Below are 22,548 nucleotides of genomic sequence, written 5' to 3'. Positions count from 1 at the left end.
TTTAGATGATGGCTCCCAGGAGTGAATTTAGGTGGCATTACGCTAAGGAGGAGGAGGAGGAGGAGGAGGAGGAAGAGGAAGAGGAGGAGCAGGAAGAATAGTAGTAGTAGGAGGAGGAGGAAGAAGAAGAGTAGGAGGCAAATGTTAAAGAAAGCAAGAGGAAAATTAATAAAGATGAACATTAAAAGGTATTGATGGGGACGAACACACACACACACACACACACACACACACACACACACACACACACACACACACACACACACACACACACACACAGAACAGACCCAGCGTGTGCAATAGAGTGCTTGAATCACACACCTTCACCAGAGTCACCCCAGATAACAGGTTCTCCTAGTGTTCCAATCTGTTGACCACCCACGACTAACTCTTAACCACGGCCAGACAACAGACCCACACCAGCCACCCAGGGGATACAGGTCCTGTTTTGGTCTGTTGTTTTGGTCTGTAGAGTGTGTGTGTGTGTGTGTGTGTGTATGTGTGTGTGTGTGTGTGTGTGTGTGTGTGTGTGTGTGTGTGTGTGTGTGACAGACAGACGAAAACAAAATAATCGTGAAAAAATAAATAAAACAAAAGAAAACAAAATAAATCAAATCTTCACAAACAGATCAATAAAGAAAGACACAAAAAAGAGAAAGAAAGAAAGAAAGAAAGAAAGACATAGACAGACAGATAGAGACAGAACAACAACTAAATCGAAACAGTTCCTCCTTTTTCCCCCCCCCAACACCAGTCAGTGGGATTTTTTTACCCAGGAGTGTCAAGACGAAGGGATTGTGTGGGGCGATGTACTTCCTGGAAATCCAATAGAAAGACCTAGAGGGAAAAAAAAGAGATACAACTAAGACGAGAGAGATCCAGCTAGTGTGATGAGGTGTAAATAGTCTTTGTGACATGTTGATTATGAGTGCTATATGACTGGTAATACATACATACATATATACATACATACATACATACATACATACATACATACATACATACATACATACATACATACATACATACATACGTCTTGACCTAGAATCAATACATAATTATTCCCTACATTACCTGGCCGACATGTAGACACGCGATAAATGACCTTTTTTCTTCGTGTTTTATTTGACCTGACCTGACCTGACCTGACCTGACCTGACCTGACCTAACCTTGACCTTAATCCTTGACTGAGAATGACCTCGAATAAGACGAACCCTCAGATATTGGCTGGGTAAGTTTGAGAAGCGTTGGGCTGTGAAGGTGACAAGACAAGAATATGACTTGATACAAAAAAAAACCGGGAATGAGACATGATAGGAAATGTATCTGTTAATTGTTCCATTATCTCTGTCTGAAGGTTGGCGACCATGCCCTCATACATCATCTTCTCGTACATCATTCTCACCACCACCAACCACCACCACCACCACCACCACACACCATCACGTTTTAACTTTTTCGAAGACAATTCCAAACTTTCTTGACGTCACCCGTTATCCGCACTGTCTCTGTCTCTCAATCTCTTCCCTTTCTCTCTCTCTCTCTCTCTTTCTCTTCTCCATTGTTCTCTTGTCCTTTCGTCTACTTCCTGGAGAATTGTTTTGCTTTACTGAGGACAATCTGTGGGTTCTTTTTCCTCTTATATATATTTTACATTGAGAGGAAAAATTTGTCACTGGCGTTTATGAAAATTATAATTGAATGGCCAAATTATTATTATTATTATTATTATTATTATTATTATTATTATCTTCTGTTTCTTTATCATTTTCTCTCTCACTTATTTTAGTTATGAATCCCTACTCCCTCTACCTCCCCCAACAATCCCTACTCCCTCTACCTCCCCCAACAATCTACTCTCTACCTCCCCAACAATCCCTACTCTCCTCCTCCAACAATCCCTACTCTCTCTACCTCCTCCAACAATCCCTACTCCCTCTACCTCCCCAATCCCTACCCTCCTACCTCCCCAACAATCCCTACTCTCCTCCTGCCTCCCCCAACAATCCCTACTCCTCTACCTCCCAAACAGTCCCTACTCTCTCTCTACACTCCCCCAACAATCCCCTCTCCCTCCCTCCCCCAACAATCCCCTACTCCCTCTACCTCCCCCCAACCAATCCCTACTCTCTCTACCTCCCCAACAATCCCTACTCCCTCTACCTCCCCAACAATCTCTCTCTCTACCCTCCCCCAACAATCCCCACTCTCTCTACCTCCCCCAACAATCCCTACTCTCTACCTCCTCCAACAATCCCTATCCCCTCTACCTCCTCCAACAATCCCTACTCTCTCTACCTCCCCCAACAATCCCTACTCCCTCTACCTCCCCCAATAACTCCCACCCATGGTCCAACTTCCGTCCGTCAGTCTGTCCGACCATAACTCAGGTGGTCGACGGGTACCTGGGTAAATTACCTTCAGGTATAGACCAGCAAGGGACAACCTGTATTGGATTAATGGTGGGAACGAGACACCTTATTCTTCGTTATGTATGGGTTATGCTGTAGTTCCCCCGTGTGTGGCTAAACCAGAAATAATGTCCCTCTCTCAAAAAAATAATAATCATCGTACAGAATTATCACACACACACACACACACACACACACATACAGAGGCATTAAGTTGACCCACAGTTGATTCCTAATGCTATCGCTGGCCCACACATTATACCTCCTGCCTAAATGTAATTTGGTTATGACTCTGTAAACAAAATGATAAAGTGGGATAATGTGCGCGGTAAAGTGGACACTGTGCTGGATGATAATATATTACACACGACACTGTTTGGAGATCACCGCTACTTATCGACGATTATATGCGGATCATTTTTTTTTCATATTTAAATAATACATGTGATGTTACTTAAATATAAAGTTACTTAATCTTAAATATAATGTTACTTAATCCCAAATATAATGTTACTTATTGTGCAGTTAGTATGTATGTATTGTCCCCCTTCCTCCCCTCCTCTCTTCCCTACACCTCCCTCTCTTCCCCCACCTCCCCCTCTCTTCCCCCACCTCCCCCTCTCTTCCCCCACCTCCCCCTCCCCCACACAGAGCACCCATCCCAACAGGTTCATTCAGGCGACGACACAAATCTAGAGAGAGAAATGGCCGCGAAATTTCACTGAGACTTTACCTTAACTGGGTGTCTCGTCCTGGCCAGTGTTATGTGTGTGTGAGGCTTTCTGGGTACACAGACAGACAGACACACAGACACACACACACACAGACACACGTATACAGTCGTCTCCTCAGTACATCATCAACGCACTCCCTGACCATCATACTCACGGACGAGCACACTCCCTAACCAACGCACTCTACCCATCACCAAAGCACTCTACCCATCACCAACGCACTCTACCCATCACCAACGCACTCTACCCATCACCAACACACTCCATCAGCTGTTCCCAGGCAGTAATTACCTCATATCAGCAAAGGAAAGAAAAAATCGTATTATTTTCATTAGTAATCATTTTTTCTCTCCTGATGTTGACAGACATTTTGAAAGATTGCCAGAGTATATTTTTTTTTAAGTCTTGAAAGTGATGTGTAAAGTGAAATGAATGATAGAGAAATAAAAAAAAAGTAGGTTCCGATAGACACATGTTCAAATACACGGAGAAATATATATATATGCATGATTCTACACACACACACACACACACACGAGAGATTTTTTCTGTGTGTGTGTGTTTTCTGTACTAGGCAAGAGTCCCTGAATGTCCAGATATTGAATAATCATTTTACACGGAGAGAGAGAGAGACTCGCCCACAACCAACAAAATTCATAATGAGGCTGAAAATCGAGCTTGTTGGAGGAGTCCGAACATGATCCCTAACTAGCCCTCTGCCATCCATCTAGCCAGTCAGTCATCCATCTAGCCCCGTCATCCATCAAGCCATGTCATCCAACCAGTCAGTCAGAGTGATTATAATGTGACTCATCTTTCATTATATTTATGACTTACTTATCATCATCATCATCATCATCGCCATCGTCAGTATTATTTTTCATTTATCATCATCATCATCATCATCATTGTCATCATCAATATCACCAGCTCAGGTGTGTGTAAACTAATTAGTATAGACAGGTGCAATAAACTCAAGACCACAACAAAACACTAAGACAACAAACACTCACTAAATGTTTACGTAAAAACAAAAAAATAAAAAATATATTTACTCTCAAAATAAATTTATACCCATGAATATATAATAGGATTTATTTTTGTTTTATTATTATTATTATTATTATTATTATTATTATTATTATTATTATTATTTATTATTATTATTGTGTGTGTGTATTATTATTATTGTGTATTATTAATATTATTATTTATTATTTTTTTTTTTTTTTTGCAAACTTCACGTCATAAAACCCTCGACATTTTGTGAACTTTCTTTCATTAAGATATTACTCGATGATAAAATAAAGTTCCCAACATTTTTACTATTTTTTTTTATTTCAGGATGGAGTTATGGAAAAAGAATGTGTGTGGTTATAGGTTAGGTTAGGTTAGGTTAGGTTAGGTTAGGTTAGGTTAGGGGATAGTGGCTGTGTGTGAGAGGGTCGTAGTAGTTAAGTGAGAGAGATAGTGGTAGTATGACTCATAGCATTAAAAGGATGGGTCAGGAGAATCACCTCAGAACAGTTGCTGAGGTAAACGACTCGAGTTTTAAGGAGGCAACCACTTGGAGGAGGAGGAGGAGGAGGAGGAGGAGGAGGAGGAGGAAGAGGAGGAGACATCACAATCAAACAACCTAACCTAACCTAACCTAACCTAACCTAAGACATACTGAGCCACGAATGGTTTGGTTCCATAAAGATTGGAAGTCTTTAGGCAATTCTGGGACACGTAAGAGCTGGTGTTCCTAAGAGAGTTGGGCTCCAGACTCATTGAGGCCTCCGAAGACACTAGTTCACCCAGTAACAAGTTCCGGTGCTTCAATATAGCGATCGAGTGAGTGTGTGTATGTGTGAGTGTGTGTATGTGTGAGTGTGTGTGTGTGTGTGTGTGTGTGTGTGTGTGTAAAAAAAACATCACCCCGGCAGCTGGGTCAACCTTTCCATAATCATGTTTTCTGCTTGCTACCTCCTCTGTTTAGCTCACCCGCTGTCCTTACTCACTTTTTCCCTCAGATTATTATTAATTTTTTTTTCTCACTATATTTGTGTTTATTTGTGTTTATTTGTGTTTATATTTGTTTAGTGGTTACCTTTACTATTTTATCTTCTTAATATATAAAATTAAAAGACTTCATAAAACTATTTGGTGGATAATTTGTCAATCATTCGCTATAAATGAGTTCCTATAACACCTGTTCTCTATAACACCTGTTCTCTATAAGACTCGTATATATAACACAGAACTATTCTCTTCATATTGAAGCTTAAAAACAACTTTACTTCAACACTGGATGGATATAGTGGTGATAGAGAGAATTTATCAGGTGAGGCAGGTGAGACAGGTAACACAGGTGAGAGTTGTAACACAGGTGAGACAGGTAACACAGGTGAGAGTTGTAACACAGGTGAGACAGGTAACACAGGTGAGAGGGTGAAGGAGAGGCTTAAAGAGATCAGTAATGAGACAGTGAAGTGACTCCTTGAAGTATATAACTCAAACTCTCAGCTGTTGAGTGTGTGTGTGTGCTCTCTCTCTCTCTCTCTCTCTCTCTCTCTCTCTCTCTCTCTCTCTCTCTCAGAATCAAATAAACCTTTTTTAAACATTATTATTATTATTATTATTATTATTATTATTATTATTATTATTATTATTATTATTATTATTATTATCACCTGTTCTGTGGTTCCCCAGGTAAACTATTACCTAATTATGGGAAAAGAGGTAATTTTCCCACTACCTGAATGTTTAACCCCTTGAGTACGATGACTTAACCACCTTGAGTACAATGACTTAACCCCTTGAGTACAATGACGTAATTCATGATATTCAAAGTGGAGAGAGAACATTACAGGGGCGTGAGAGCATTATAGATCATTAGAGTAATATAAGAGTATTACAGACGTATAATACAGAGAGATTTGAGACACAATTATACCACGTGAGCATTAATCTTGAGGGCATTATATCTCAGTGTGAGACTATTAGTGTGAGACTATCAGTGTGAGCCTTATACTAGTGTGAGACTATCATAAGAACATAAGAAAGTAAGGAGTCTGCAATAGGCCGGTTGGCAGGGGATATAGATAAAGTTCTTATAATATCCGAGCAGGATAGGACTCGGAGCAACGGATTCAAGTTGGATAAGCTTAGGTTTAGGAGGGAGATAGGAAGGAGCTGGTTCACAAATAGGGTGGTGGACGAGTGGAACAAGCTTAGCAACTTTGTAGTAAGTGCGGGAACTCTGGAAAGTTTCAAAAAGAGGCTAGATAGATTCATGGATGATAGAGAGTGGTAGTAACTCTCGAAAGGAGCTGCCATGCACAGGCCAACCGGCCTATTGCAGACTCCTTATTTTCTTATGTTCTGTCGAGAGTTACTACCACTCTCTATCATCCATGAATCTATCTAGCCTCTTTTTGAAACTTTCCAGAGTTCCCGCACTTACTACAAAGTTGCTAAGCTTGTTCCACTCGTCCACCACCCTATTTGTGAGCCAGTTCCTTCCTATCTCCCTTATACTAGTGTGAGACTATCAGTGTGAGCCTTATACTAGTGTGAGACTATCAGTGAGCCTTATACCTTAAACTAGTATTTTTTTAAACTAGTATTAGACAAAACTTCCTGACGCTACAGAATATTTTAATACCCTCCCGTAGCTGTGTAATATGAGAACTTTTTTATTTATTTATTATTTCCGGTAGTGTCATCCAGCGCCGGGACAAAAACATTTATAAATCAAGTGTTCGGATTTATTCTTTTTTAATGGTTTAATTTTAAATTTACTCTTCAAATAAGAGAGAGAGAGAGAGAGAGAGAGAGAGAGAAGAGAGATAGATGACATGACCAACATATTTTCCATACATGTTACAGATGAAAAGCGAGTACACCCACACACACACACACACACACACACACACACACACGTTCATGTCTCCCTTGTCTTTACGACCTGATGATTGTTATAAGTGTAAACGTTATCATGTTTATCAGCAATCGTTAGTGTGAATTTTATTATCTGGTGTGTCACGTCACGTCACCTCACGTCACGTCACTGTCTGTAAACACACTCGTTGCCGCAGCGAGAAGATGGCGTGTGAGTGTAAATAAGATGCGTGACAGGTTGAGATTACACACACACACACACACACACACACACACACACACACACACACACACACACACACACACACACACACACACACACACACACCCCATCTAACAGCACACAGAACCACCCCTCTGCCATAAGTGCCTCTCAGTGCCACGTCTAACTAACCCCTCCCCCTTTTCATCGTCTCCTACAGGGTGCCAGGGCCTCCGGGTGAAGAAGGTGATAGTGCCACCTCACGAGATCAAGGGTATGGGCGTGGAGTTGGAGTGCCAGTACGAGTTGAGGGGACCAGCTCTACTCCTTGAAGTGGTATAAGGGCATCAAGGAGTTCTTTCGCTATGTACCAGCAGACAACCCGCCCATACAGGTGTTTGATCTACCTGGTGTCCACGTCGATGTGAGTAGCGAAGATATGTGTACTACAACAACAACAGCACATGTAATAACAACAATTATAATAACAATGAAATTTATAATAATAGTAAAAACAACAAAAACACTATAGTAGAAACAAGTGAATAATAACAACAGTAACAACAACAACAAATACAACTAGTAATACAATAAAATAACTAATTATTATCATTTTATCATCATCATCATCATCACATATTGTATATTATTACTTACAAGAACATCAATCATTTATTTAAGTAACAAATACATATAAGTAAGAAAAACAAATAAAGATGGTCAAAAGGTTAAGCAATAAGGCAGAACACACCAGGTAGTCCATCAACACACCAATAAGTTGTTTTTCTCGTACCTGCGGGAGGCAAACAGGAAGAGGTGGATCAGATACCTTCCCTCAAGGTTAATGAGTGGTTGGAACACCTGCACACACACACACACACACACACACACACACACACACACACACACACACACACACACACACACACACACACACACACACACACACCTCGGAAGGGGTAAATTGATAAATATTCATTGTATCGTAGAGAGGGACACACACACACACACACACACACACACACACACACACACACACACACACACACACACACACACACACACACACACACACACACACACACACACACACACACACACACACACACACACACACACACACACACACACACACACACACACACACCATTGACAAAAATACAGAACATACTAGAAATACAAAATATACACAGAAACACAACCAATTACACTGAACCGGAAAATACACAGAAAATCTAAATAAACTTACGTTGATAATTATTCCTGTTAAACTTGATACATAGAGCAGGACAGACATACAGACTTACAGGTTATATTTGCAGGTATTAATTAATGTAGAAGGACCGGTGTACAGGTAGGTCGGTGTACAGGTGGGTCTACAGGTAGGTCGGACACTCCTGCTGATTGAATATAGACATCATGTTGTGTTCAGTAAAAAGTGAAGGTTATATATTGGTAGTGAAGTTGGAGCACTAGAAACTGATGTGTGTGTGTGTGTGTGTGTGTGTCTTTCTCTCTCTCTCTCTCTCTCTCTCTCTGGATGATGCAGGCAAAGGGAGAATGTTAAATATTTGTACTAGAGATTATCTTAAACCCCACAATGGAATTACCCAAAGCAATATTCTCTTTATATACAGCTGGTTCATCTCTCTCTCTCTCTCTCTCTCTCTCTCTCTCTCTCTCTCTCTCTCTCTCTCTCTCTCTCTCTCACCAATTTTCACCAGCTCGTAAAATTACACCAGGGGCAAAGTTCTATTTCTGACTAAACCAACACTGAAAATCCAAACAATTAAAACAAACTAGATTTCTAAAACATAATAAAACACTGGAATATAATTTATGTGTTTGGTTTAAACTTCATACATACATACATACATACATACATACATACATACATACATACATACATACATACACATACATACATACATACCATATAAAGCTCTCAGTGTAAGATATAAAGTACATAAAAACTATATCAATAAAAATAACTAAATATTTAACGATTTAAAAAAACTAATCCAACCACAACAAAATTTAATCTCAAATGTTTGGGATTCAATTGACCTGACCTGACCTAACCTAACCTAACCTCACCTAACAAGACACCCCCAACGAAGGCGGCCTGGGATCGATACCTCACTTGGATCAACCTACACAGCCACGAGTTAATATTATGTAGTGCGCGCGTGTGTGTGTGTGTGTTGGGAGAGGTACACCAGTGTTTACCAAGGATACTACCACAGCCGGGAGGAACACTGCCTTCCCATGATATACACTAGTGACTGAGCTGGCCCTGAGTGCGACTGACACTCTCTCGTGGTGTGATGATGAATGGTTGGGTAGATGGTATAGTGGTATGGGAGTGAGTATGGTGGTGGGTATGATGATGTAGTGGTTGGAGGTTGTGGTAGTGTGGTGGTGTGGTGTTGGTGTGGTGGTGTAGTGGTGTGGTGGTGGAGGAACTTACTGTGTGTGTGTGTTGGACCAAGGCTGACTCCTCCAGAAGAAGAACCGGGTAACATCTACGAGAAGAGTTTTAGAGGAGGAGGAGGAGGAAGAGTAAGAGAAGGAGGAGGAAGAGTAAGAAAAAGGAAGAGGAAGAACAAGAAGAACACAAAGAACAAGAACAAGAAAGGTCCTCCGTCAGAAGAACAAGACCCCATCAGCAATAGCCAACGCCGTGTTTCTTTGCGACTCAACCAGACCTAACACAAGGTTTCCCCCCCCCCTCTAAGTGGCAGTATCCACTCATATGCGCAGGGCGTTCACTGATTGGTCCTTTATGTATCGTGTATATTATGACGCAACTTTAGGTAAACATAAGATATCTTATACTGAACTTTAAGCTAAACTAAGATAACTTGTACTGAACTTTAAGGGTAAACTTAAGATAACTTGTACTGAAGTTAAGGGTAAACTAAGCACTAAGTATCCTGATTGTTGGGCCTTAGGTGGTGAAGAGATATGTCTGTCGTCTGTCTGTCTGTCTGTCTGTCTGTCTGTCTGTCTGTCTGGTCTTTCCTTATAGTGTTCTCAGATCAGTCATTACGTCACGACTGCTTATATCACCACGATTAATTTAGTTCACTTTAAAATTAATACTTTTCGGCATATTTCTAAAAATCTGTTAAGTACAAAATAGCTCAGCCTGGGATTATTAATTAGACTCCATTATAATCCTCATTAATTCTAAACTACGACACTGAATACATAATGTTAAAGACGCTATAATTATACAAATAACCTGGTAATTAACGAAATGATTTTAAGCTCCTACCTGCCTTGGGGGGGTGGGGAAAAAGGGGGTCATTACATAGTTAATTACACTAAATTAAGTACTGCGAATGACGATAAAAAATTGGTATCATTGAAATTTGATCTTGTTGAAATGTTTTTAATCTCTCGTATTAATAGATAGACTTTAATGAACCCCGGAAGTATGATTATTAATTCTCTCGGGTTAAAGGATTCTCACAGGAAGTAAATTTGTATGACTCTTGTATGATAACTGACTTGAATTGGTGAGTTATGTTATGTTATTGTTGAGGGTTAGCTATTGGTATATACGGAAGATGATGCTGACTTTATCTGTCGTGCTAAGAATTGATTATTATTATTATTACTTACACAGCACACACACACACACGCGCACACACACACGCGCACAAACACTACCTCACACACACACACACACACACACACACACACACACACACACAACAACACACACACAATATTCCTTTTCCCCAACCTAACCTAACATAAACAACTAATTTCATACAAATACACCAACCCGTTGTCGAGTTATTTTTAGGGAGACAGACAGACAGACAGACAGACAGACAGACAGACAGAAAACAACACCCTATCAAACAATAACAACAACAACAGAGTGGTTGCTTGACGGAATAAAAAAAATGATACAATTTTTTTCTTCTCTAAACAAGTTATCGGTTCAATTAATTCAAGATTCCTATCAAGGTAAAATAATTATGGATTTTTTTTTCTTTTTCCCCACGACGTTGATAGCGATCGTCTGTGAATTGAAACGACAGCTGAGAGTAATGTATCCTTTTTATTTATTTATTTTGTTTTTTCTTCCTTCCTGACGGCGGTGGTGGTGGTGGTGGTGGTGATAAGGTATACCAGCAGAAGGCGCAGCATTAGCAGTAGGAGAGTGTTATTTAAATTAGATTTGGATTCACTCATTCGTCTCTTTGTCTTGTATTCTGGTCATTTTTTTTAGGGACTAGGTTGAGTCCAATTTGAGTATATGATACTTTAGAGACCAAGAGTACCGATTGAGTCCAAAAGTTCAAATGAGTACCTGGGTTTAAAAAAAATAGATAATTGAACTTTTATACTATTAAATCTGAATGTTCAATATATACCCAACGTTCACACACACACACACACACACAAGAGCTTCCAAGACGTTCAGAAAGTCCACCATAACGTTCACACTGGAGGCTAGGCGTTCACAGGACCTTCTAAACGTTCACAATAGTATCTCAACAACGCCGCGCGTGACCCAGCGTTCAATGGCAATTAGTGAACGCTAGTTTAAGTGAACTCTGGGTGTTTACTGTGTTTACGAAGGAGGGAGGCATTGGCTAAGGGGGAGTAAGTAAGGTCAGGGAGGGTATAAACAAGGTCAGGGAGGATGTAAACAAGGTCAGGGAGGATATTAACATGGTCAGGGAGGATATAAACAAGGTCAGGGGGAAAATAAACATCAGGGATAAAAATTAAATAAGGGAGAATATAACAAAACAGGGAGAAAGTAAACCAAATCAGGGAGAAATAAACACCAGGGAAAAAAATAAACAACACCAGGGAAAAAATAAACAACACCAGGGAGAAAAATAAACAACACCAGGGAGAAAATAAACAAGGTAAGTGAGGAGTTAATTTCCCGATAATGGAAACTTGATCAAATTTCCCCCATAATCTCCCTGAGCCTCATGATGCACAGGTGTTGTTGAGATGGACAAGTGATAAACCATGACCAAATTACATGACACATATGACACACCTGTACCTGACACACACACACACACACACACACACACACACACACACACACACACACACACACACACACACACACACACACTCTCCCCAACTGTTATCTATTGCCTGACATTAATTTAGTATAAAACACCTAATTAGAGTAACTACCGTAATTATATTCACCACACACACACAGCTGCATAATTTACTACAGGTTTCATTCACGGCCGCATTAGGTTATTATTATACCCAGCAAGTTTGTCGTGTGTGTGTGTGTGTGTGTGTGTGTGTGTGTGTGTGTGTGTGTTTAATATTGAGTTTGGCCATTTGTTGGTTTGTTTAGCTGAGGCAGTAAATGTCATCCCTCCTTCCTATTCTCCTCTCCCTCCCTTCCTACCCCCTCCCTCCCTTTCCTTCCTACCCCCCTACCCCTCCCTTCCCTTCCCTACCCCAACCCTCTGATTCTCTCACTCTTTTCTCACTCTGGAAACACAGTAAAAACTAAACGCCCCTCACTTCCAATCCCCCTCCACCCCTCCCTCCCTCCACCCTCCCTCCCTCACCTCTATTCTACTTATTTATTGTATTCATCATCCTCTCCTAACGTATATGAATCAATATCTTTCTCTCTCTTACATTATAAAAGTCAAACCACTGTTGGAATTGTTGTGGTTGCTTTGGTTGTAGTTGTGGTAGTTGTGGTAGTTATTGTGTTGTTGTTATCGAGAGCATCTTATAATCTTTCCTTGTTACTTTCTAAGACGACAACAAAGTCACCATAACAAGCCAACTAACTCATCATTGCCATCCTGATCAAAACAGCCTTAACAACATCAACCTAGAGAAGTCGATTTGTGAAAGAGACCTAGGGGTACTTGTAAGCCCGGACCTACGGCCTAGAAAACAGTGCGTTAATGTTCGAAATAAGGCAAACAGAGTATTGGGTTTTATATATAGAAGTGTAAGTAACAAGAGTGCAAAGGTCTTATTGCAACTATATCTTGCGCTAGTCAGGCCGCACCTCGATTATGCGGTTCAGTTCTGGTGCCCTATTATAGAATGGATATAAATTCACTAGAGTCGGTGCAGCGAAGAATGACAAAAATGATTCCGGGACTTAGAAACCTTCCATATCAGGATAGGTTAAAGAAACTTAACTTGCATTCCCTAGAAAACGAAGAGTGCGGGAGATATGATAGAAGTATTTAAGTGGGTGAAAGGAATCAATAAAGGGGATATAGATAAAGTTCTTATAATATCCGAGCAGGATAGGACTCGGAGCAACGGATTCAAGTTGGATAAGTTTAGGTTTAGAGGGAGATGGGAAGAAACTGGTTCACAAATAGGGTGGTGGACGAGGAACAAGCTTAGCAACTTTGTAGTAAGTGCGGGAACTCTGGAAAGTTTCAAAAGGAGGCTAGATAGATTCATGGATGATAGAGAGTGGTAGTAACTCTCGACAGGAGCTGCCATGCACAGGCCAACCGGCCTATTGCAGACTCCTTATTTTCTTATGTTTCTTATGTTATCACCAGTGTCTCTTGGTCACACACACACACACACACACACACACACACACACACACACACACACACACACAAGAAAACAGAAAACAAAAACAAACAACTAACCACACCATGACTCTTAACTCTAAACACACACACACATTTATAAACACATTTACATAACATTAAAACATACAACGAGGGATAAGTTTAAGAAGGAAATTATACTGTAAATTGTTAACAAAAGACAAACACAACTCTTGATTTCCTGTGTTGAGCTGTGACAAAACACCGGGGGGTAGAGTATGCCAAAGGTGGTGATAATGGTGTGAAAAATATATAGTGTGTTGACTTTCTGAATAATTGTTTGGTGTAGTGTGAATAATGTAGTGTGATGATGATTATGATGATGATATGATAATGATGACGATGCATTAACAACATCAATAACAACAACAATAATAATAACAATAATAATAATAATAATAATAACAATAATAACAATAATAATAATAACAATAATAATAATAATAATAATAATAATAATAATAATAATAATAATAATAATAATAATAATAATAATAATAATAATAATACACATAAGATACCTGTTAATTCACCAGGTGTCACGTAGACCTTAATTAAAACTTGACTCACCTAACCTCACCTTTGGTCCTACCGTCAACAAATTCATCAGGTGAGCCAATACCCCCCTCCCCCCCTCCCCTCCCCAACAGTCCCTAACCTCAAGTGAAAATATCGAGACTAAAAAGAAAAGAAAGAAAGAAAAGAAAACGAAAAATATTAAAAGAAATAAAAAGCTTTGATCCACCAGCCAGCTTATCTGATCCAAAGTTTTAAGTAAGTGATTCAGGTTTAGTTACTGATATGGACCACAACAACACGGTGAGTTTACACAATTTCTCAATACAGAGTTTAAAACTATAGTCAAATAAATGTTTACATGGTTTTTCAAAGGATGTTTTATTGATGTTGAACTATGATAAATGTATGTGTGTGTGTGTGTGTACTCTCTCCCTTACACCACACAGTCACGAGTTAGAATGTGTGGACGTTCATTCTATTATATATGCATTCTACTCTTACGTGTGAATACCTGGGAAGAGACTGATATACATAATATATACATACATATTTTATTCACTTAAGTATATATTCATTCACTCATTAATTCATTATTCACTTTAATAACTAACACGATATATGAACAGGGCGGGGCTAGAACATTGAACAGAATGACTGGACGTGGGTAGAGGGGCTAGAACATTGAACAGAATGACAGGACGTGGGTAGAATGTTTACTTGAGGTGTAGAAACTTGTACCCTCAGGAGGTGTGTGAGTGCTGGGGTGTAGATATTAACGAGGGTGTTGAGCTGTTAGTGAGGTCATTACAGGCATAGAGGTTAATCATCTGGCGGTGTTATTTTGGGTGGTGTTGAGAGAGAGAGAGAGAGCCAGACAGACAGACAGACACAGCTCCTTCTCTATCAAGCGCCACGGGTCGCTACACAAGGGATAACTCGCATATTTTACACGACTTACCCCCCTGGATGTAACACTCCTACGTCCTCCCCTTCCCTCCCCTCTCTCTCTCTTCCTGCCCCTCCTTTCCCCCTTCCCCTTTCCTCCCCTCCCAAAAGATGATCTCAAGACACAATGGGTGAAATGACTTAGAACAAAAAATGTTATTATCTCGGATTCTTTGCCTAAAATGACTTCTCTTACCTCCTCCTTACACACACACACACACACACACACACACACACACACACACACACACACACACACACACACACACACACACACACACACCAACAGATAGACTGACATACAGATTGAAATAAAAAAGAAAACAGGCGATAAACATGAAGATATATAGAGAAGAAGAGAAGAGAAGAGAAGAGAAGAAGAAGAAAGAGAAAAGACCATTTTTATACAGCCTAAAAGATCGATAAAAAGAGGTGATGTAAAATAAATAAAAAAAATCCACCCACAGGATCAATTTCCCAGCCTCTCATTGGTTAAAGAATCAGCCAATCAGTTGTAGAAGTTGGGGTAGTGTATACAGTACTGGTTGTTTATTGGTCAGCGGGGAACCAGGTTAACGTGGGAGTCGATTTTGGAAGTGTAAACAACAACAACAACAACAACAACAACAACAACAACAACAACAACAATAACAACAACAACAACTGTGGTTTCTAATAACACTGAGACCTTCAACCTTGTTTTCTACCTGTTCATACACGATAATATTTCTCATTATATTTCTCAGGGTAGGTAATCTTCCTCCTTCCTCCTCCATGTTCTGGTACATCATAATATTCCTCATTATCTTACTCATGGGAGAGATGGATGGAGGTGAGTTAATGGGAGAAGTGGGGAGGATAGGGTCGGAGGGGAGGGATGGGGTCCGGTGAGGGGTAGGATAGGATCGGGTGAGGGAGGGATAGGGTGGATAGGATGAAACGAGCCAACAGGATCACTTAAAGACAAGCTCACAGGATGTTATTAAAGTCTTCACAACAATTAGTAAGATGATGGGTGGGGGGAGGGTGGGGAGATATGGGTGGGGAGGATGGGTGGGATGGGTGGCAGGGGGAGGACAAGGAGGTGTAGAGGCAGGTGGGTGAGGTGGAATCTTGTGGAAAAAGGTACCTCCCCCCCCCCTCCTCCCTCCACATGTCAATTGTTGTTGTTGTTGTTTTTGTTCCTTTACAATAAACAGATCACCTGAAGAATGAACACCACGGTTTATTTTGCCTGTTGATTAACCTAACCCTATCCTGCTATCCTCCTATTCCTTCCCTATCCTCCTACTCCTCTTCTCCCCAACCCTCTACCCATTCACCACCTCTAAGCCAGCCAGTCACTTAACACCACTAAGCCGGTCAGTCAACACCACTAAACCGGTCACTCAACTCCACTAAGCCAGTCACTCAACACCCCTAAGCCAGTAACTCACCACCAGTCAACCAGTCACTCAACACCCCTAAGCCGGTCAGTCAACACCACTAAGCCAGTCACTCAACACCCCTAAGCCGGTCAGTCAACACCACTAAGCCAGTCACTCACCACCAGGGCGGCTTTCAAACTTTTTAACAACTTGTACTAACTCCCCAGTCTCGCAATTAAGACGCAATCTGGTGGCGAGTTGTTGTTGCTCCTCCTCCTCCTCCTCCCTCTTCCTCATCTTTCTTCTCTGGTGTCTTCTTCTTCTTCTTCTTCATACCCTATTTCTTCCCTTCTCTTTCTGAACCTAATATCTTTCTCTATTCCCGTTCTTTCATATTCTCTCTCTCCCTTCTTCTTCTTCTTCTTCCTGCCTCCCCTCCTCCTCCCTCCTGCCCCTCCCCCTCCTCCCCTTCCCCTCCTCCCCCCTCCCCCTCCTCCCCCTCTTCCTTCCCCCCCTCCCCTTCCTCCCCCTCTTCCCTTCCCTGCCCTCCCCCTCCTCCTTCCCGCCCCACCCCTCCTCCTCCCCTTCCCTGCCCTCCCCCCTCCTCCCTTCCCTGCCTCCCCCCTCTCCCCTTCCCTGCCCTCCCCTCCTCCCCTTCCTGCCTCCCCTCCCCACCTCCTGCCCTCCCTGCCCTCCCCCTCCCTGCCCTCCCCCTCCCTCCCTTCCCTGCCCTCCCCCCTCTCCCCTCTCCCCTTCCTGGCCTCTCCCCTCACTCAAAAAACTATCTTTACATGGCAGGGTCAATAAAATTCCTATATGAACACTGTGATTCCTGTTGTCTCGGTAGTGTTGTCAAAATCCTTCGTCCGTTGTGTCATATTGTCTAACACAGTAGGTAGCATGTGGCAGTTGTGATACCAGCTACCTCTTATCCCTGTTATCTGTAAATCCCCTGACCCCTTGGTTTTATAAACTGGAAATAAGAGAGTTCGTTTTGTTTTAGCTCTTGTTTCCGGGTTATGTTTTGGTTTTGTTGTCCCGTGGGAATGACAGGGAGAGGGGAAAGACTTGAAGAAATTTGTGTATAAATGGTTTTCTTTTCTGCTGTGTGTCTCTCTCTCTCTCTCTCTCTCTCTCTCTCTCTCTCTCTCTCTCTCTCTCTCATATACTGCATTAAGCCCAGGAGGTTAGGTTAGGTTAGGTTAGGTTAGGTTAGGTAGATAAAAAATGGAAAATAGATTCAGATTATAACAAAGACAAATTTTTTTAAAGCCATTTTTTGTGTTAAGATCAAGTGAATAAAATGATAATACCTAAAGAAATAAAAAAAAAGATAAAATTGAAAGAAATGAAAGAAAATAGAAAAACTCAAAGCCAATTATCACAGAAAACTTCACAGCACTACAGGTGGAATCATCAGAATGCCTTCAGGGTATAGAGCCATCCCTGCACACACACACACACACACACACACACACACACACACACACACACACACACACACACACACACACACACACACACACACACACACACCAACACACACACACACACACACACACACACACACACACACACACACACACCAACACACACACACACACACACACACACACACACACACACACACACACACACACACCAACACACACACACACACACACACACACACACACACCAACACACACACACACACACACACACACACACACACACACACACACACCACACACACACACACAACACACACGAGATCACTGCATTTTAAATTATCCCTTCATCTAATGCCTCCTCATCCCTCTTTTTTCCTCCTCCTCTAGCTCCTAGACTCCCCCCGATAAAACACCTGGATATAGTCACATAGTTTTAATGTTATCCAATTAATATTTCATGGGGGGAATATACCTGGTGAAAACGGCTTTACTATTGGCTATCAGTAAGTGAGACCTCTTGTGGTAACTCGAAAGCTGATTGGCTCTTTCTGTCCTTGTATTCGTCATTGATTGGTTGACTATTCTTGTTTATTGGATTACAGCTTTACCTCTTCAAATGACGTCATCAGATTTTTATTATTGTTTATTATTATTATTATTATTATTATTATTATTATTATTATTATTATTATTTTATTATTATTATTATTATTATTATTATTATTATTATTATTATTATTATTATTATTATTATTATTATTATTACTATTACTTATAAACCCTCAAGTAGAAGTATTTTGGAGATAACTTACAAATACTTTAACTTGTCGTAATAGGTTAGGTGCAAATAGGTTAGGTTAGGTTAGGTTAGGTTAGGTTAGGTTAGGGGTTAGGTTAGTTAGGTTAGTTGTTATGTTAGGTTAGTTAGGTTTAGTTAGTTTAGGACCCATTAGGACAGGGCCTATCTGACCAACAAACAGCCTCTCACTCACTACCTGACAGACTCACCCACACTACCCGACAGACTCACCCACACTACCGACAGCCTCACCCACACTACCCGACAGACTCACCCACACTACCCGACAGCCTCACCCACACTACCCGACAGACTCACCCACACTACCCCTTCCACATTACTCCTCCCGTCAGTCAACTTTAATGTGCAGTCTGATAATTAATCCTTAATCAACAACGTTACGGTCGCAGTTAATTTGCCCTGGTCGAGCTGCCCACACAAAGTGACTGTCGACAACCAGCTGACCTGAATTTATAATGGGATCTACCAGCCAGACCAGCGTCATTGAAAGAGGGTCGAGTTTGTTTACGATCTGGCCTAACGTGGGTCTTATTATTGGTTTTGTTTTATGTATTGTGTTTTATTAGTGTTTTTTATCTTTCTATTGTGTTTTATTAGTTTTTATCTTTCTATTGTGTTTTTTAGTGTTTTTATCTTTCTATTGTGTTTTATTAGTGTTTTTATCTCTCTATTGTGTTATTAGTGTTTTTATCTTCATTGTGTTTTATTAGTGTTTTTATCTTTCTATTGTGTTTTATTAGTGTTTTTTATCTCTATTGTGTTTTATTAGTGTTTTTATCTTCTATTGTGTTTTATTAGTGTTTTTTATCTCATTGTGTTTTATTAGTGTTTTTTATCTCTCTATTGTGTTTTTTAGTGTTTTTTATCTCATTGTGTTTTGTTGTTTTTTATCTTTCTATTGTGTTTTATTAGTGTTTTATCTTTCTATTGTGTTAGTGTTTTTTATCTCTCTATTGTGTTTTATTAGTGTTTTTTATCTTTTCATTGTGTTTTATTAGTGTTTTTTATCTTTCATTGTGTTTTTTAGTGTTTTTATCTCTCTATTGTGTTTTATTAGTGTTTTTATTCATTGTGTTTATTAGTGTTTTTTATCTTTCATTGTGTTTTATTAGTGTTTTTATCTCTCTATTGTTTTATTAGTGTTTATCTTTCTATTGTGTTTTATTAGTGTTTTTTATCTTCTATTGTGTTTTAGTGTTTTTTATCTTTCTATTGTGTTTTATTAGTGTTTTTTATCTCTCTATTGTGTGTTATTAGTGTTTTTATCTCTCTTTGGTGTTTTATTAGTGTTTTTTATCTTTCTATTGTGTTTTATTAGTGTTTTTTATCTTTCTATTGTGTTTTTTAGTGTTTTTATCTTTCTATTGTGTTTTATTAGTGTTTTTTTATCTTTCATTGTGTTTTTAGTGTTTTATCTTCTATTGTGTTTTATTAGTGTTTTATCTCTCTATTGTGTGTTATTAGTGTTTTTTTATCTCATTGTGTTTTATTAGTGTTTTTATTCTTTTCATTGTGTTTTATTAGTGTTTTTTTTATCTTTCCATTGTGTTTTATTAGTGTTTTTATCTCTCTATTGTGTTTTTATTAGTGTTTTTATCTCTATTGTGTTTTTATTAGTGTTTTTTATCTCTATTGTGTTTTTATTAGTGTTTTTTATCTCTCTATTGTGTTTTATTAGTGTTTTTTATCTCTCTATTGTGTTTATTATTGTTGGTTTTTATCTCTATTCATTCGTATATTTATTTATTATTTATGGACATTTAGTTTGTTGTGATATTTTTATACTTGGAGATAAAACAGAGGAGTGATTAGGTGGTTTGTTTAGTGTAGTAAGCGACCTCTCTGATAGGTGGTTTGTTTAGTGTAGTAAGCGACCTCTCTGATAGGTGGTTTGTTTAGTGTAGTAAGCGACCTCTCTGATAGGTGGCCATCTTGTGTGACCAGATGCAAGTTAAAATAGGTGAGGTGTATGTCTCTTTTAGGTGTATATATCACAGTGAAACCAGCTAGGGAGTGTATGACAAGTAGGAGTGTATGACAAGTAGGAGTGTATGACAAGTGAGCTGTCACAAGGTCCGGCCACGAGAGACAAGTGAGAGGAAAAGCCGCCACCAACCCAGGACAATAAAAGGGACCAAAAATTTGTCACGTATTCGCGGCGTTGTGATATATTCCTAAAGTGAGTGAGTGAGTGAGTGAGTGAGTGAGTGAGCGAGCGAGTGAGTGAGTGAGTGAGTGAGTGAAGTAAGAATAACCCCCAAAGAGCTGACTGACGCATATAAACAGACGCCATGTTATCTTGTATCTCCGGATAAGACACAAACAGTCATTACCGTGAGACTATTGACCAAGATGGCGTCCAAATAGCACCGAGACTACATTAAGAAAATACATTCACTTATTCCCGTACAGAGAATAAACACATACGTCATGCTTTTAAAATCCGGATGGCGGATTCACATGGATTATAGCTTCTCATCACTAGAAAAACGATCGAAAATATCAACAAACACTTCCAACAACACAGGAACAAAAGGTATTTTTCTAGAGGTGTGGGAAAGGAGGAGGAGGTAGAAGGGAAGGGAAGGGGAGGAGGGGATGGGAAGGGGAGGAGGTGGAAGTTGAAGGGAAGAGGGGGTGGGGGAGGAGAGGGAAAGGATTCAAACAGGTAACCTTCCCTCTTTACCCCCCCCCCTCTTTCCTTCCCTACCTCACCTTGTTCTCCTCGGCCAGGTGAATCTGTCATGTCTGCGGCTTGCCAATATTACCTGGACACCGGTATTAATATTCAGGTTTTAATTCCCGGCTTTCAATTAAACTAAAGATGTATTTCCAATTTAACGATATTGGATCCGGAGTTTCAGTCACCTACCTACCTACCTACCTACCTACCTGCCTGCCTGCCTACCTACCTACCTGCCTACCTACCTGCCTACCTACCTACCTACCTACCTACCTACCTACCTACCTACCTGCCTACCTACCTACCTACCTACCTACCTACCTACCTGCCTACCTGCCCTTTATATAGCATATGTATAGCAGCATGTGTGACTGACTGTGTGTGTGTGTGTGTGCTATGTGGCATGGCAACATGTGTATGTGGCTATCAGCGTGGGTGCCTACCTACCTACCTGCCTACCTACCTACCTACCTGTTCTTTCTAGAGGCAGCAGGTAAAGTGAGTATGATTCATCTGTTCCTTCTATCATCCCCTATCGCTGTCTCCTGTATAATGAATATATGCATTATAACACCGTATACACAATGAGAAGGAAAGGTTCATAATGAGAGATAATGAAACACACTTAGAAGCGTCAGAAAGCTCCACGAATGCCATCTCTGACTGACATACATACTGAGAGAAGTTTTCGTCCTGTTTTCTCTGGTGGCGACCAATACCCAGCCCCTAAACCACTTCAATTTAAGATTTAATTGCCCTAAACCACTACAGTAGCCTTAAGGTTTAATTGTCCTAAACCATCAGAGTGACCTTATGGTTTAATTGCCCTAAACCACTACAGTGACCTTATGGTATAATTGCCCTAAACCATCAGAGTGACCTTATGGTTTAATTGTCCTAAACCACCACAGTGACCTTATGGTATAATTGCCCCTAAACC

At 40.2% G+C, this 22,548-nt stretch overlaps 1 protein-coding gene across 1 annotated transcript in view; it reads left to right on the top strand.

Moving 5' to 3' along the window:
• Positions 1 to 7,455: 7,455 nt before the first annotated feature.
• Positions 7,456 to 22,548, top strand: part of LOC121855013 — a 36,055-nt gene continuing 20,962 nt past the window's right edge. Inside the window, 2 exon segments of the mRNA XM_042349849.1 lie at positions 7,456 to 7,541; positions 7,543 to 7,657. Of these exon segments, the coding sequence (XP_042205783.1) occupies positions 7,510 to 7,541; positions 7,543 to 7,657 (147 nt within the window). The 5' untranslated portion in view covers positions 7,456 to 7,509.

This window comes from Homarus americanus, unplaced genomic scaffold, assembly GCF_018991925.1.
Source record: "Homarus americanus isolate GMGI-L3 unplaced genomic scaffold, GMGI_Hamer_2.0 scaffold16022, whole genome shotgun sequence".
NCBI lineage: Eukaryota > Metazoa > Arthropoda > Malacostraca > Decapoda > Nephropidae > Homarus > Homarus americanus.
This window is presented reverse-complemented; position numbering and strand designations above follow the sequence as displayed.